The sequence below is a fragment of the Lepisma saccharinum genome, chromosome 9 (genome assembly GCF_977018435.1).
Source record: "Lepisma saccharinum chromosome 9, izLepSacc3.1, whole genome shotgun sequence".
Classification (NCBI taxonomy): Eukaryota; Metazoa; Arthropoda; class Insecta; order Zygentoma; family Lepismatidae; genus Lepisma; species Lepisma saccharinum.
Window position 1 is genome coordinate 50,227,720 of NC_139237.1, and position 18,954 is coordinate 50,246,673.

Consider the following 18,954-nt stretch of genomic DNA (forward strand, 5'->3'; position numbering starts at 1 on the left):
GCATGGTGGTAAATGGTCCGAAGCTACATGTAAATAGAATTTCATTATACACATTCAGTACTGCATGGAAAAAGACAGTATGGTCCATATAGTGTTTCCTAATACAAAGAGATACATGTAAACATTCTGCAAAAACACATAATGTTACGAAGTTAATGACTTCTATATAATTAGTTGCATCTATTTATGTACGTTATTCTGGGTGACCAGACCATAGGTACTCAAAAGTAATAACATTGCATCATATTGATTAATTTGGGAATTATTCACAACATGTTGCTCTGGGTTTCACCCAGCTTCTAATATAATGGGGCAAACTTTGGGGGTTAAAGTTACAATGGCCTAGATCGTGAATGTGTGGAGCTCCTACCTCCACACACCCAATTTCAGCCTCCACAGCTTGTTGCAATGTTCAGGGGAACGCTTTTTAATAAATACATTTAATTTTGAAGCAAAAGTTACAAAGTTTTTATCAGGGATTTCAGTCACCTCTAAGGCTTGTTCCCCAGAGTCATGTAAAACTGAGAGATATTTTACCTTCCGTCCACGTATATAAGGCATGTTCATGCTCTAGAAATTGTATCTTACTCTGGTAGTGGTAAAAACAGGTTTGATGCATTGAAGTAGTTACAAATAAAAAAAAAATAGCACAATGATGCATTATATGCTGACTGGAAGCATTCTAGTCATCTTAAAGCATACTATTTGTACGCACATTTACAGTCAAAGCACAAATATTCTCATTCTTTTTATCATAATTTGCAAGTAAGTAGCATGCAACGTGTATCCAAAGAACAAGCAGGGTACTACTTTAGCGTGAAAGATGCATTGTGGGTCAACAAATGCCACAGAGTATTCTACAATTGTCAATAATCATGCTGCATGCACATGCGCTTCCATGTAGCGAACAGTGGGAACCAATAACACAAACAGTACCCTTGTACCCAATATAAGAAGCCAAGATGTGGATCAAAATCCACGTGTTCCATTGAAAGTAATGTCTAGTATCAGCTGCCAACAAACAACAGAAAGGAGAGAAACTTGGAAAAATTTGAACACCTTCCGATATAGGTATCTGGAAATTGACATTTGCCTTTTGCCACCCTCCCATATGCGCACCTTTTTGTAGAGTGTAGTTATTGCCGTAACATCCCTGCTATTCTGCCTTTGCAGCTTGAGAGCGAGTTACAGCTCCCGAAGCTTCCAGTCTGCTAACGAGAAGCTGACATCATCTCAGCCCAGCACCTATCGCTTGCTCTTGCTAGGCTCGCTAGCCAACTCACACAGCCAGCTGGAGACCTTGTGAATATGATCTGACTCTAGTTCACTTCATTTTCGTGATTTTTACAATTTGTGGATTAAATATTAATTCATAATTTCTTAGAATAAGCTGAAACATGGCACTTTTATGTGTGGGAACAAAGCCCCCTTATATTAATAGTATAAAAAATGTAAATAAAAATACAAAAACTAAAGTCTAATCGTACTGTAATAATTATAATAGTCCCGATGAATGGATTTAGACATATAAATTTATTGTTCGAGTTTCAGTTTTAAGTTCATTTTATGCACAGATCTGGACTGGGCCTAGAGTTTAAGGTGAAATCCGAGCAATTATGTGTCTCCACCGGGTATCGAACCTGGGACCCCTTGATTACAAGGCGACGACGTTACCACTACGCCATCGGGGAAACTTTTATATATTTTTTTTGTAGTGTATTTTCACATATCGACCGTCCACGGGGTATAAGTTAATATTTTATAACAGATTTATAATCATGGTGTATCCCATGCGTGTAAAACTGACAAGGTGTTGAATAAGAGTAGAGTATAGCTTAGAAATTTTAGTTTTTGTTATTGCAATTTACAGTTATCAGGAAAGAACAAATACATTCGTTCCGGATTATTACACCTAATATATATTGTAAGATACCAACTTAATGAGTTATTGTACACCATATGAAATGTATAGTTTATTTTTTTAAAAAAACCTTTAGAAGTTATCAATGTGACTTGAGAAGCTAAAAACAAATATCTGACAACTGCAGAAGCCAATGACAGGCGCTTGGCCTTGCACTATATATCAGTAAAGTTATTGACATTTCTACATCTATTTAAACATCAGTTTTCGTACTCGTGTTGAAAGCAATATGTCTGTACAGATAATGAGAAGAAACAAGGCGTTTTCAGTTCATTACCGTTAGATGAGAGAATTGTATGGGAATATTTGTGTCAATATTCATAGAAGCAAGAAAAGAAGGATAGGAACTCGACGGTGAAAACTTGAGATATTTTATCGTAGGGCTATATACATACACCCTCTGCATTCGCAATATACATATGTGTGTATGCGTGTGTGTGTGTATTGTGTATATATACAAAGACAGAATTTCTGAAAAAGTAGTGTGCACTCAAAAATAATGACCTGTTGATAGAATAAAAGTAAATATAACATTTTTTTTTTTAAAAAAAATAGGTTCTCGTAAAGAAAATTTGCTTTGTTTGATCATTTCTTGAAATGAAATTGTTAGGATTGTGAGCTTTTGTCCTTGGCGAACACCATCTTATAACTCTGGATAGGTAATCCCTTTACGCTATCTAATAGATTAGGAGCTTCTATAGACAAAGAAAGTCTAGCAATGGTTTTTCTCATATATTCCTCATTATCAGCTTATAGTAAAAATTGCCAACTCCGATAGAGAGGGTGGATAACAACGTCTCGAACTCCCAGAAATATATGCAATTTCAGTTGAGGCCAAGTTATGCCAAATGGTTAGTTATATATTTTAACACTCTCAAATATCTCATTCTTTTGCCCCTTTGTAAATAGAGACATGAAACCGAAGATCACCAGGATCCCCGACATCTGGATATGCTCTGAGCCCTTGATGAATTTGTGGGGAGAGGAGTGTGTAAATTACCCTGTCTTTCAAGTCGGCTCCTACAAAGAAGCATTTTGCTATTTCGGTTATTATACGTACATCGTTTTCGTACCTCTTAAGTTAAGAGGTGCAAGGATAAGGATGAATGATGATCCACTGAAACGGGTGATGGGTATATACAGTATGCAGAATGATACATCCATGCCTGACTAAAGTTAAAAAATGAGTGCCTTCGTAGCACTTAACACACCATAGAAGCCGACGACTATATGTAAAGATGTTACACATTTCTCCTCTTCCTTTCTAACCTGTTATTTAAATGCCTTTAATTATTATACATGTGTTGATGTATTTTTGTGCTAACCCTTTGAAAGAGCTAGCTTGATCAGACAGGTATGTTCTGTAGCAACCACGCAAGCATGTGGATATGTACAGTCAGCATCAATAAAAATGAGACACCTTTATCCTGAAATAAAGCGTTGTGTGTGTTGCCTAACTTAAGGGGGATTACTGAACCTGCTATGATGTTCGCAACACACACAACGCCAAGCAGTGAAGCGAGAATTTCAGGAACCGGGTATTACATTATTATTTACAGTAAGTGTACATAATAAACAATAACATTAGTAGTTTCCAATATTTGTGAAATAAATATATTACTCACACGACTCGAATTCCATATAAATCGTCCACTTAACTAACTGTTAGACTTTTAACAATTAAGTAGCCATTGTTATTTATTCTACATCTTATCTGTTCTTGTTTTTACGACTTGTGTTTTTATCGGTAAAGAGGAGAGGTAGGACTTGTAAGGTTTATGTCCCTACTTAATGTCACTTCATTTATAGCTTGAAACTAATGAACTATTTGATGCCTCTTTTTATAAATGCCACTGTCAAGATACGAATTCGTTCTCATATTTTCACATTGCACTTCACAGCCTTACACTTACTTTTCTTGATGTCTATAATTTATTCATGGTACATTCAATCTAAAATTCTTAATAGTTAATCTTGAAAAATATCCTTTTTTGAAATAAGTGTATCCACATTTTAAGACAAAACAGTTGGTTGTTATACATGTATGAAAATAGCACATGTTGAAAACACACTGCACTAGGGATTCTAATGTTAGTCACAATTATTTTTTGTGTGCAAGATAGAAAAAATAGTAAGTTATATTTCTTATAAGAATATTACAATGTAAAGGACAATGTTATAAGGTTGCGGAGGGTTAGAAAATTCTGTGTAATATGAAAACAAACAGGCCAAAATCTAGAGCAAAATTGTTTACTTACATAGCTGAAGCTAGGAAATTCCTCGTCCTGAAAAAGTGCCAGAAACGTTATGCCTTCATAAAAATCAGAACTTGGGAAAGACACAGTAACAACAGTCAATAGATATTTCAGTTTGGACTTTTTTTTTTTACCTCATCAGTAATAAGAAAGAACATTATATATTAAGGCGGTGTGGTTAGAAACTCTTTTTCGATGGTGTGAAACATTAGCTGTGTTTGGCAGAGGCGTTCATGCATAAGAAAAGGTGAGCTAAACCTTAAGTGAGTCTATAAGTTTTGATTAAGTCATCATCAAAACTATATTTTTCTCTTGGAAATGGGATGGGGTGCTGTCTACTGTTTTATGTGACAACGGGGCCGAGAAGGTTGCGTATTAACGGGGGAAGGGGTGTCAGGAATTTCCCTCAATTAGACAGAAATGTTAATAACAACAGAAAATTTCAATCTTGCTATGAATTCCCCACTATACCAAATCTGATTTCAGTATGTGTGAAGGTCATTATCAATAAATACTAAATAATACTTCAAGTATTGTCTACTAATAAATTTGATACAAAACGTTCATAAGATGGGAAAATCTACTTGATTGCACGTCATTCTCAGCTTAAACCATTACACAAGAAAATGAAGTTGATACATTTATTTAGGAGTTGACAAAGTAGTGAATTACTTCAATAGAATAGTCAAGCATAGATGGCATTCCTTTCATATTTCTTCAAGTATGAATTTGTATCAAGTTTTCAAACACATAATATGTCTCTTACCGTCAAGTTTCGGATTTATTTTCGGAATCATTAACAGACAACCCTTTACCTACCGAACTCTTGTCACTTTTTCAGAAAAACAGCAAATACTAAAACTTCTTCTATAAAAAATCTCCCAAGGATATGCTTACATTAAATGTTTCTTTATAAGCGATAAGTATAAATATTCCTAATAAAGAAAAAGTAGAATAATGTCCGTACAAACTTTAAAAACAGTGGAAATCAACCAGATGAAGAGTTAATAATATTGGTTTTGCTACCGTCGTCGTTGTTGTTATTGTTATACAGTAGATAGTAATATTTGAATACAAAATTATGTTGATGGTACATACAAGAAACAAACAACGTGACAAAGCAATTATTTGAGTGCACAATCAAATTATATATGTTCATAACACAGAAATGGACGAAGGATGAGAAGTTAGCGCACAGCTGTTAGTAATGTACACAGAATTTTGCCATTTGTTTACATGTATTGTGTGTATGTGCATTCCTCATTTGTATCTCATTTTAGAATTGTACATGGTGTGTAGTGGTAGAGATGTTTAAGTGTGTGTGATCATGATATTAGTTACGCATATGTTTGTTCCATGTATTTCCATGTTCTTTTAAGAATGTATGATGTATACATGAGTATATTTGTGTGACTACAATATTATATATCCGAATATTCTTGGCCCGTGCACCTATTTTAACACTTATACATTTTATGAATACTAAAGAGTACAATTTTCCATAATATAAAAATGGTTGATGTTGTAAACGAGGAAATAAATGAAATGAAAAGTCTTAATACTTGTATAAAAATTGACGGTGTGTGTAGCATTTATTGTCATGATGAAATCCAAATGATATCATTTTAAATACACTGAAAACGCGAAATATTCATGAAATTATAGGCCTTAAAATGCATACGTTCCATAATATGAAACTACTAGGTAGAACCGGGTGATAAAAATACAAATTGTAAAGACTGTTGGTATTAAATGGAACGGTTTGCTTATTTTTGTGGTAAGTTACTTCTGTCATCAAATAGTTTCGGTCATCAAAAAAGTTACGACTGAATTGACCAGACTAAATATTTCATGTTGGTGGTATATTTGGTCCGGGAGGAGAGGATAACAGAAGAGGGGGGGGGGAATGCAAACATCTGATTCCAAATCTAAAATAACCAATCATTTTCAATAACGCCTTTAAAGTGTAGCTTGTTATTTTTCCTTCTTGAAGTTAATTTTCTTTACATGTTTATTAGAATTACGTTTTAATTAGAAGACGACAACATTAGCACAGCACCATCGGTAAGTCCCATTTATCTCATATAACGAAAGACTGGGGGTTCACCGTGCTGACCGCAACTCCCCCCGTCACTGGTTGGATGAGCTCTCTCTCATCTATGGTGGAAGTGAGGCCCGTAGTCAGTAGATAGGCACTGGCCTTCATGGGCTGTTACGCTACAGGTTATTATTAAAACTCAAAATGTATACCTACATATTTTTCTTTAAATTAATCCGCTCAGGAGTAAAACTTGATAACCCACAAAAGTTTGAAACAGTGAAAAATGCAGGTGAAAGTTCGTCCAATACATTGTGACTTTAAGGATAACCAGATGTTCCCGTGTATTTCTGAGCGTCATCGGCTACTGAAGGAACTTCATTCACTATTGTGCAGCAACTGGAGACGGTGCAGCAACTGAATCTAATATCTCAATTTTGAATGGAGTATGAGTTATGAAGTTTTATTCCCGAGCCGACCAATTTGTAAATGTATTGTTATAAACAATCACTGACAATTTAAAATTTAAAGTCAGAGAAAGTAGAAAGCATATTGGACACTTTCCTTGGGGATTCGAAATAATTAATCTAAATTTTAATTATTGTGTTATATTTCCGCAAACGTCTTGACTTCTATGTATTTAGGGTTCAAATATGTATTAACCTTGTAAAATATGCACTGAAGCCATCGCTAAAGTGGTCTAAAGATACTGAAATGAATTCGTGTGTATATGTGCTTATGACACCCTCTCTAGCTTCCTTAAACCCGAAGGTTTATGTCTGCAGCAACATAAGCCTTCCATCTGGACAAGATGAATCCATTCTTTTCCATCCTTACCATATTATTTAGGTTCATCTCAACGTTATCTCTTCATCTTCGTCTTGACCTTCCTACAGGTCTCTTACCATCAGGTTTTCCAACAAGAATCCTGTAAACTCTTCTTTCCTCTCCGATTCATGCCACATGATTGTCCAACTAAGTCTTGTTGATTTAATTATTCTAATAATATCTGGACAATGTGCTTATGACAACATGTTTCAATTCTGTCACACATAGCATATTTTAAAACTGAAATATGTCAACATAAAGCATCGTAAGGAATTCCGATGACTATATCCGATCTCATTTATTCCACCCCTCCCTTCCTCAATTCGCCTCGTCCGACATAACCACCAGCATCTGGGTTGTGGCGAGAGTTTCTGAGGACTTTTCTCTTCATTTGCAACCTCCCCCGCCCTCATCTTCCATCCTCGCAGCATCCGTCGTCATGACGACCGAGTTGACGCAGCCTCGCATGCCCCCCGGCGGTGTCTCGGCGAAGCTCGGGCCGACGCCTTTCGTCGTGCGTTTAATTCCGTAGAAACCCCCGCAGGCCAGAGACGACGCAAAAGGTGGACTGAGTGCGGCTACGAATTCTCCCACAGTGCAATGCGCCACTCGATTTTCCACGAGAGAAGGTGTCGTGGACTTGATGAGTACAAAGGAGAGAAGTGGGAGGGGGGATCAGGAACAAACAAAGGTGGAGGAGGGGTGGTTGGGTTACCCCAAGGGAGAGTTTAATATGGCAAGTTCATGTGGGAGACAGCTGAAATTGCATTCGATTCTCGAAAACTTCGAGGGTTCAAAGAGCTACGTTTTTTTCTTATCACGTGGAATCGACAGAATTATCAAGATCATGCTCTAAGAACAATCCAGAATTTGGAAATCTTGAACATTTCTATTCAATCTAAATGCCCATTTGGGGACGAATTTAGCAAAGAAAAACTCACTTTTACGTTTTCCCTTTAGCCTGTGTACTTGTCGAATACAGGGTTCCTCAAAAGTAGATTCGCAATCCTCAAATCAATTTTGCAAAACTTTGCAAACAACGATGGAACTGAAACCACAGTACTTACAATCTATATACAGGGTGTACACGATGAACCTCCGAGGTTTCGACGCAATGTTAGAAATCAGAAAATAAAGTTACGACAATCCAGGCTTTTGTATTTGGTGCCATATGCGCTCAAGTTTGTGTTTCTTTTTAGTTCACGCGCGTCATTCTTGGCAGCGCTGTCCTCGCTTTTGTGAAAATGGCGTCTTCTCAAGAGAAAGCACACGCTGTGGTACGGTTTGCGAAGTCAAAATCACGGTGCAGCGTAAGTTTCGGCGTGTCTTTAACAAAACGCCGCCAACGGACAAGAGCATCAGGGCATGGTACAGAGGTTTCTGGAAACGTGGACGGTGTTGAATAAGCCAGGGGAAAGAACGCCACGCGTCTCCGACGAAACAGTTGAGCAAGTTCGTGATGTTTTCATAGTGTACACCCTGTATACAGCGTGTCGCAGTACAACATCGACAAATTTACACACTCTGCAGAGAACGTTTAGAAGAAAAAACTTTTCTTGACGCTTTGCTTGTGTGAGTATCCCTCCTATGCTGCGAGTCATGAAAAACACTTTTAATTATCCTACTTGTATGCAACCACGTGGCACGGAAACTGTCGCAACGTCAAAGAATATGTATTTATTTCATTGTATAGTCACCACACCATTCATACCAAGTCTGGTGAAAATTTGCCTTGAAAAGGGACATAAAATGGAAAAGGAACAATATATATGAAACGTGTTAAACATTAAAATATACTAATAAGCAGCCATAACTTTGCCTAGAAGTGATAACTGAAATTGCATATCGAAGTGGAAATGGGCGTGCGATCCTTATTTATCTTAAATTGTTACCAAAACCACTCAAAATTAGAAGAATAAGAAATGTTTTATCCTGTTTTCTTTCTCACACACGTGGTGGCATCACGTTCGCAACATAGTTTGATTTCATCTCTACAATTGAAAATTTACGTTGTGAGGCTTTAATTGTAAAACACGATAAATTCCCCCAAGTTTCATTCTATGCTGATTAATATCCTTGTATCGTGTATTCCATCTTGTTTCTCACCTTTGCTGAAAAGGGATGTAAGTTATAAAACAAGTTCGTTAATGGTTCCATACAACAATGGCAATCTTCCACTGACTGGACAATTAATTTGAACCATAGTATTTTACAGGGTGCGAATTAATGAGAAGGGTGCTGGGGTTCCCGCCAAACCAGACCCCATCTACCCTTGGAAACAGAAGTGAATTCCCCCTCGCCAGTAAGAATAAAAAGTCAATTAAAGTGTTTTTATGTAGACTTGTTCAGCGAGTATCGTTTCGTACTTTAAAAATATCACTAGTTCAGTCACTGACAACATATTTGACTATTGTGGAACTGATCTACCCAACTGAAATACTCAATGCTAGGTAATTTATGTGTATGCTATTGTTGGTTAAGAACATAATCTTACGCTAATAAATTTACATTTGTCACATTTTCTCATATTAGATCCTTACACAAGAAGATAAAGTTGATGGACGGAAGTTCTTATATGTAAAGATCCAATAAATATTATAGGTCTTTTCTACTCTTACGGCGGGCGCTCTATATGCTGGCAAGTGAAGTGAGGAGCGGGGAATACGCAGCAGACCAACAGCGGTGGAGTTAGGACGTCGAGGGGAGGAACTACTGCGTGCATCTCGTTCTACAGGCTGCTGAGTTTATTATCTCGCTGGATTGGTGGCTTCCCCGCATCCCACTTCCCTTGCCAGCATATAGAGCGCCCGCCATAAGACTGGAAAAAGAGCTATAGTTTAAGCCGAAGTTACGTAACAACACCAAATTTTGTTACAGAACAAGAAAGCAACTAATCCAAATGTAAATACAATTCGTTTAAAATAAAAGAATATCAATGTAGACCAACAGTAGAAGTGGGGGAGGGGAAAAAAGTGTATCAATGCTTTGTCATAGCCATTTTTTATAATTATAATAATAATGAATATTTGCTTTCAAAATAGCACGCATTTCAAGTTTATACCTGAATCAGCATTTAATGGCTTTCCTTCCCACTCTTCAAAGCAAAACATAATCACCGATTTCGTTTTAGCAGATACGCAAATTTTAACGTACTGTAAGACTACATATCCATGTTACTATTGACAAAGTAAGAAAACGTCATAGATTTGTAATATTCATGGTAAATCTTAACCACTCACAAGAAACCATAATATTTCATAACTCTGAAGCAAGGTGTTACATGGAGCTTGAGTACACATTGAATTTATTAAAAAAATTGTTTGATACAAACAGTGAACTTTGCTGGACAAGGTGATTCAAAAGTCTAGACACGCAGTCAAAAATACAGTAATTTTATTCAATAACATCTTCAACATAACATCCACCATTAGTGGTGTAAAGTTCGACGCGATTTGCGAGATTCACATGAACTCAGGATCTTACCACATTCCTTTATGATGATTAACATCTGTGATTAGTATTATTATCTTTGATCGCCCTGTATAACGAGATATTACATGCTGATTAATATATGTGATTAGTGTTATTACTTATGTGTACAGATTGTTGAATCACCCTGTATATAGTGACTTTATATATTATTTAGTCTCTTTTCAAAATGTACTAAAGGGTGAAAAATTAAAATTGAAAAGAAAATCGAAGAAAGACTCATATGAGATGTGAGAACTGTTCTGAATAATAAAAATCGCATAAAATTAACATTAAACTAAAATTATACCTCGTTCTCTGAATTAATACAATTAAGGAGCATCAAAAATATTGAATATAAGTGCTCAGCGTCAATTTCGTCAATTTCTCTGTATATTGTAGATTTTTTTGTTGCATAATATTATTTTTTGATAAGTCTTAATGTTATCATGTGGTATTTCTCAGGATCATTACAAATGCACCATCTATTATTGTCATTGCAAACATCAGTATAATACCAGTGAAACGACGTCAATGAAAGATATAGCCATTACTGCCGTTAGTAGTGGTAATGCCTACCAGGGTGAGAAATCATTAAAAACTGGTGGGGGAGAGTTCTTCATCTACAAACCTACTCCCCCACAAACATACGTGTAAATTATACGATACATATTTGTAATGTTATTAAAAATAAAAATAAAATACTCAATTAAAAATATATTATTATTATTATTAATTACATAAAGGAAATTAATTTGTTACTTTTATACATAGCTATCAGATATTGCAAAGCAGATAATTAATTCATTTACTAACTGGTTCAAGATGTTAATAAATTATGAAATAGTTCAAGTGGTTTTAATATGTGTAAGTTTTTGTTTAGTTTGTGCTTTATGATAAATCAATTAGATTTCATAGTTATTATTTTCTTTCAATCTTGTGTTACTTTTATTGTGCGTATTGATGTAGATTTGTTACTGATCTCTTGAGAGAGAAAGAATTCAATACTCACAACTACACTAATTTGTGTGTGTTTTCGATATTATTCTTAGGAAAGTATATATGAAATTAAAAGTAATTGCTTATCTCTTGTTTGTTATAACAAAACCTCTCCACACCGGAAATTTTTGGTGGGGGGATTATTGAGGCCAAGATTGTTGGTGCGGGGGGGTGGGATCCCAGGATTTCGCACCCTGATGTCTACTTAACGGTCAAAGAAAGGGAGCAGATTTCCTTCAAAGTTTGTAAAGAGGCTGATAACCCGATTTCCTGTGTCTTCCTGTCCAGATATTATTAGAATAATTAAATCAAGAAGACTTAGGTGGGCAGGCCATGAGGCACGAATGTGAGAGGAAAGAAGAGTTTACAGGATTCTTGTTGGGAAACTTGATGGTAAGAGACCTGTAGGAAGGCCAAGACGAAGACGGAGGGATAACGTTGAGATGGACCTAAAGGAAATCGGTAAGAATGGAAAAGATTGGATTGGTCTTGTCCAGGATAGGGACAGATGGAAGGCTTGTGTTGCTGCAGCCATAAACCTTCGGGTTTAAGAAGACTAGAGACTAGTTAGTTACCAACAGCTACTTTTAATATCTTCTGATTAACGTGGAACCGTAAAAATTAGGTTTTGGTCATGTTTACAGGACATTGGCAACACTGTGCAGTCGTGTAGTCCTGAAATAATTAGCGTCACACGTACGGAGGGAAACACAACAATTCATTGTTGAGCAGTGTCGTCCTGGGATACGATATTGTTGCTGATTACAAAATAGAAGCCTCGCAGCAATCGTCACAATTCTGATTCGTTGAATCTGGCACGTGATCGATTGTGCCCAGAGTGGCAATTAAATGGGGGACGGGGAGGGGGAAATGCCCAGTATTCGCGTTTCAATGTCCACACCCGTATAAAACGTTTTTGAATGTACAGAGCATCATCGAAAATAAACCCTTCGGTTCAAATCTTCTCGAAATGGGCGATTCTGCCTCGAAGTATGAATGTTATCAACCGTCAAATTGTTCAAAGTGTGTGGCTATATCTTGCACTCAGGTTATTTCACTACTACTAAACTCTATCCCACGAATTTCTGGAGCATGGTCGCGCAGAAGGATAGGAAGTAGTTGGGCGGAGCCAAGCTGTATACGCTGATACACACAACTGGGAACTGCAGTCGCTTTCCCCCTCCACGCAATCCTGTTCCCTCGCACGTGTTCATTGGTCGAACTCTCTCGAGTCACTACTTGCGCAGAGACTTGCTTTCGTTCGCTCGCTCCATAGATACCCGGGACAGAGTATATATTCATTTTAGCGAATAGTGATAACAGATGGCGCGCCTGTAGGTGTACTGAGAAGAGCTGTACTAACATCTTACGACCTACCAAAAAATAATATTATGCAAATAACAAGTCTGTAATTAACATACGGGACGAGGAAAGTGATACAAAATAACCGTATTCAATACCTTTGATGCTCCTTAAATGTATTATTTTAGAGAACGAGGTTTGATTATGTGTAAAGTAAACTTTATATATGCTACAGGTAAGTAACGTAAATAATGTTGATAACTTCTATGCAGGCTGATATATAAAGGTTGGTCCATCATTCTTCTGAGCTATGACGTCACTCTGGGTAGGTCATGACGATATTGGTACAAAGTTAAACGTAAATGAGCAGTTTACGATCTAAACCACGCGATCTGTGGACTCTTAATACGAACGTAAGTTGATCAAAATGATATAAATAACTTTTAAAGAACAACAATGTAATGTTAATGTTTAAGGGAATACGGAACGGATTTTTAGGTGCAGCAGCTTTCCATAAATAGCTGTTTTCATACCGATCATTTAAGATATGTATTTTAGGACATGAAATCAAGGAAAATGAACACACTTTGTTGCACCTATTTGCACCCTTTCGTGACTGATTGATTGACTTGGTGTTTTAAGCCCACTTTATGCAGAGTAAGGCTAATCGGGACTGGACCTACAGTTTAAAGTCGGATCCGAACAACTTGTGCCTCCACCGGTTATCGAACCCGGGACCCCTTGATTACAAGGAGGCGACGCTATCACTACGCCATCAGGGAGGCCCTACCTTTTCGTGAGACGCTTCAGCGCCTTTTCCCTTCCTTCTCTCTCATATTTCGTTAAAAAATTGGACAGAAAAATAAATGATTTTCACTCTACTGGAACAGCTACATAAAATCCTATAGTCTCCTTTGTAGAACGAGAGCTATAAAATTTCCAAGATAATGTAGCAAAACCCGCGAGAGAAAACACAAACTTCAGGAAAGCCTATTCGGCAGAACCACAGTTCTCTCTGCGGTCCGCGCGCATTATATAGAAGGCGCAGAAAGAGAGAGCATTGAATAAAGGCTTTTCATCAGCACCATTTTGAAAATATTTTCAAAACCTTTTATTCCCTTTCCCGACCTTGATTTTGCACCTTAAAATCATTTCCGTCGATAATGTGCAAACGTTTTAAATGGCATTTTTATAAGAGAATTTGGTTTTTGAATCAAAATTCTTCAATACATTTTCAAATAAAATCTTGAATCATCGTACTGGATTTACAGAAATATGGAGTAACTGTACTTCATATAAATCGTTTACTCTATCCTTTAGCCATAAAGAGAAACCACATGAAGCATCGTTCACCAATTTTTATTGGTTTTCTTCTCTCTACTACGTCTCCATCCCACGGGACGTATGGAGTAAGAGGGAGCCAACAGGTGGTCAAACCATACCAGGAACATTCACCCACTCTTTCTCCCGTTTTATCTTTCAGCGCCAGATTTGTATAACACCACGATGGAGAGTTCGTACGAGGTGGAACCAAGCCAAGTCCTAAATCAGAGGGAGAACCACTCACGAGTAAATCGAAGGAGAAGAGAGAGCGAAAACGAATGTGACGTCAAAGGGGTAGAAATCTAACAGAAAACCCGACAATTCTTGAAGGGGTTGGCAGGGACAAGGCACAAATCACTGTAATCACTATAGAGCGGATTTTAAGGTAAAAACATCTGTTTTTATGCCTTAGAAATTGGCCATACTCGGTATGATCATACGGACGCAATGTCATCTGCGATGTCTTTCTTCACATAAAAATCCGCAATTTTACCTTTACCATGTTTCTAGGGAAAGAACACAAAGTGTACATATTTTAGATATTCCAGGCAAAATAAAGTTTCCAAATGCTTTGTGCCAGTATACAGGGTGAGTCATCTAAAATTACCACCGGAAATATTTCGTGAACAACAATAAATATTGAAAAACTGTTTTCGCAGATATATAAGTATGAGAGGGGCTCATGAAATTAGTGGACACAATACGTTGAAGTACGCAAGGAAGTACGATTTCAAACACAAACTTAGTGTTTTTTTAAATGGAAACCCCATTTTCTTCAGCTCATTTTAAAGTACGAAAAAATTCATGAAGAATGGCGTTTGTTACATTGAAATACGTCAAGTAGTTCTCAAGTAAATGTAACCTGAAGTTGATTCGTGTGTCGTAACATACATATTCCCCTTTGACACCATTCGTGTATAGTAACAAACATGTTACTGTTCTGCATACTATGCGTTTTGCTTAGGAAAGTTGTTACGTTCCAACAACTGCGGGTTACAATAAAATGTGTAGTTTGTACATAAGTAAGCTTTGACATATTACCTAAAAGGTTCTGATACATCTTTCGGAGTTAACAAATAATTGTTAATTAAAAAGTATAAATTTTAAACATTCCGCCAACAGTTAATACATAAATGTTAGTACATTAACATCTTTCTCATTTTTAATTGGCGTTCATTTATTTACGTCATAATTTTAGTACATTGGAAAAATCATGACAAATCTTTAATTTTTCAACTTTTAAATTTTGCAGCTTTTACATTTCTTCCTTCAAATTGATTTATCAAATTTATCAAATAAAGCAAGGGCGTAACAAAGTGCAATAATTAACAAGACGTACGTCAGAACTGTTGCTGAGAAAATAGTATTTTCAGACTCCGAAAAGGCCGGGATGTTACTTATCTGTGGCGAGTGTAGGAAAAATGCAGCACAAGCGTGCAGGCTGTATGCGCGACGGCATTTGCGCAGGCATAGTGAAGGATGCGCTTTCACGCTCAACTTCACGTTACAATTACTTGAGAACTACTTGTCGTATTACAATGTAACAAACGCCATTCTTAATGATTTTTTCCGTACTTTCAAATGAGCTGAAAATAAAATGGGATTTCCATTAAAAACTAAGTTTTTGTTGAAAATTGTACTTCCTTACGTATTTCAACGTATTGTGTCCACTTATTTCATGAGCCCCTCTCATACCTATATATCTGCGAAAACAGTTTTTCAATACTGATTGTTGTTCACGAAATATTTCCGGTGGTAATTTTAGGTGACTCACCCGGTATATTTTGGAGTTAATGCAAAAATAGCACAAATGTGCAGTAAATTAGTAAATTACTATCCTATTTGGGACTCTAGTGTTGTTTTCTCAACCATGTGGCAAGCCAATCATGCGGAAGAGCGTTCTCAATTGTTGCAGTGAACACCACACTGACCAAAATAAACAGTTCGGTTCTGAAAACTTCCTGTCACAATACATACAATTTGAGAAACCCGATGAATCTAAGTTACGCAAACACTGTGTTACGAAGAAACTGTGCAAAGAAAGTTAGATTTGTGTGTGAACATGAACAATTGTGCGTCCATCGGTCATTTTGAATTAAAATAGGTTTTACTTTTATCCACATATTTCCGCTGCTCTTAGAGCACATTTATATTAGATTAAACTTATGTCGACAATACGGGGCTACTAATGAATTACTTTCGCTAGTGCCATCGTAGAGAGACCGAAAACGAAGCATTAAAAATCAGACGAGAACGATTGAGTGACATGTCTTATTTCACATCACTTTTCGGCTACTTTTGGCTAATCGCAAAGATGAGGAAGAGTTATGACCTGATCAAGGAACACTCACAAAGAACACCCATGCCCAGGCTGGGATTCGAACCCAGGACCTTTGGCAGACACGAAGACGAGTCCAATTGAGACCAAGAACGAGACAAAACCGAGAATTAGTGTCAGAAGATTTGGTAAAGTATACGATATTGAAAACCAGTGCGGTTAGTCAGATATATGTCAAATATTGGAAGGCACCAGTTCAAAGTAGCTAACGCCACCGTTTAATATTTTATTACAATATGCATAATCTCTTGTTCAGCGTGGTTGTAGGTGGATGAAATTGCACAGGCGTATTCTTCTTCCATTTTTCCTTTCAAAACCTTGCTCTTATAGCAAGGAAAAAGCAGAAACCAACGCCAGTTCTGCGTTTATTAAGAGAATAACATGCGCTGTACGATTTCGCTGTACTAATTCAGTAACTTGTTTCGACTCGACAAGGTGCATTTCCTCCTCGTAGAAGATGGATGAGCAAGAACAGGATTTATAATGGGGATGTAAATTAAATTATTGAAATCAATCTTTTCCTCTCCTTCCGCAAGGATCTTTCCCCCTCATCTCCCCCCTTTGCCTCCAGATTCCATCCAATCCCCTTTCTCCAGATAGGGACTTGCTGGAAGAAGGAACCCGGAACGAAATCTTACCTCCCGGATCTCCCGTATGGATGTTGTGGTGATACTTTCATTATACAAGTTTAGGTGATGGATTTATGTTCTGTTCGGAAAAGCCAGGGAAGACCGTAACTCATACAGGAGGACCTTTTTTTCTCCCCACCTTCCCTGCCTACGTTTCTCATCCCCCTCCCCTCTCTCCATCTTACATCTCACATTTGCCTTTCCTCTGCTTCTGAAGTGAAGGAACGGGAATATTGCTGCATATCTATCATGTTGCGAAAAAAGCAGGGTGCGGGGGAGGGTGGAGGAGAGGCGGGAACAAGGGGGGGGGGGGTGCTGTTTCCTTAAAGATTTGTTAGATCCCGAGGAGGAAGTGGAAATGTGAAATTAAGTGTGTACAACGTCCGTGTTGAAGTTCAACAAGTTAACAAGAAATTAGCGTCGCAGCTAGGAAATTGCAATGTCGTCTGCGTACTGGAGCAAGAGACGCAATTTTCGTTGTTCGGATGAAGAAATCTTTTACAATGGAGGCTCCCGTTTAGTATACTAATCAGCCAAAGCTCAAATAAACAGCCTTACTTGTAGCGTGGCCGTCTGTCCGTCTACACGTCCGTGGCGACTGAAGTACAGCAACGGATACTTCTGGTTTGTAGAAGTTCCATTTAAAGTCAATAGGGAAGTCGCAAACCAGAAGTGTATGAGAGCGTACAAAGGAGACAAACTATACCACATTCTAACCTATCTAAGTTGAATTTAGAAAATTTTGAAGGTGAGTGTGATTTAAATTTGTGTTTTTCTGTTTTACTTACCTCTCCCGCCTCTTTAGATTAACCATAAGATTGATTGATTGATTGATTGATTGATTGATTTGTTGTTTTAAGTCCACTTAGATTAATCATAAGAGAATGACGATTAGATGAAATTGTTGACACAAAGAAACAACTATGTACAGGGCTGACTCGAAACAAGAACTACTCGCAATTTAAGTTTGATGAGCATATTGTAATAAATCAAATAGATTCAACGGTATTATTGACTGGAGGCCAATATCGAGTATCTAAAATAAGGACTACACCCACCAAAATCTAACACCAACTTTACGAAGATATCCCAGATTTTGGAAAATGAACAAAAATAATGCATTACTAATATATAACCCCGAACTAGTTTGTATTTTTTTCATATTTTACATCTCTTTATGTACCTCTTCAAGCTAGTCGCGACAACGAGGATGAATGATTGTTTGACGAAACTAATGAAAGGGCATTCACAAAGGCTGAGGACCAAACAGGAAAGCTTTGGTAACGACATTGTAAGTTTAAAGACAATCATTCGTTGATTGTACATACATGCTGAATTATGGTAAATGGTGAAAAAAAACCATTGTGAAACGTTTTGAATAGGAAATGGATCGAAAAAAATATTATATTTTCTTACAATTTTTAGATGGTTTCTTATAATGCTAGTATTAATGGGTATGAGTAGCAGTAGCTGTTAAAGAACCATTGTCACTAACACTCAGAGAATTATCACACGAAAGTCCAAGTAATGACGAGATAGGCCAATCTGCATTGAACCTGAGGTTTGAAGTGTGATACGTATATGGGCCCTTACCGAAAATAGCATCTGGGTTACTGTACACAACATGCATTGATATGCATATCCTCAGTCGCGAAACAGGAAGTGAACAACGGATTTTGCCCTGGGAATGAACTTCATCCTTAAATCCGAGAAGAAACCAGACACAGGAAATTAAAGAGAATGCATTCGTGCCCACGTCTCTCATGTAATTTCATTTGAGTTTTCAAACATTCATGCCAGCTGGAATAACAGGGACATTAAAAAACTTTGCAAATGCAGGAGAAAAGGGGGAA

At 37.1% G+C, this 18,954-nt stretch overlaps 1 protein-coding gene across 17 annotated transcripts in view; it reads right to left on the reverse strand.

The window, feature by feature from the left end:
- The window catches only part of bru3 (CUGBP Elav-like family member bruno 3), a 725,341-nt gene that overhangs the window by 98,287 nt on the left and 608,100 nt on the right, over positions 1–18,954 (reverse strand). For 12 of the 17 annotated variants that reach the window (XR_014442124.1, XM_083128184.1, XM_083128182.1 and 9 more), the window contains exon 5: positions 4,180–4,206. The exons of the other annotated variants lie outside the window; for them this stretch is intronic. Coding sequence is in view for 11 of the 12 variants with exons in the window: in XM_083128184.1 (XP_082984310.1) it covers positions 4,180–4,206 (27 nt within the window). In the remaining variant the exon portion in view is untranslated. The remainder of the gene's footprint in view (positions 1–4,179; positions 4,207–18,954) is intronic. 17 annotated transcript variants of the gene reach the window in all.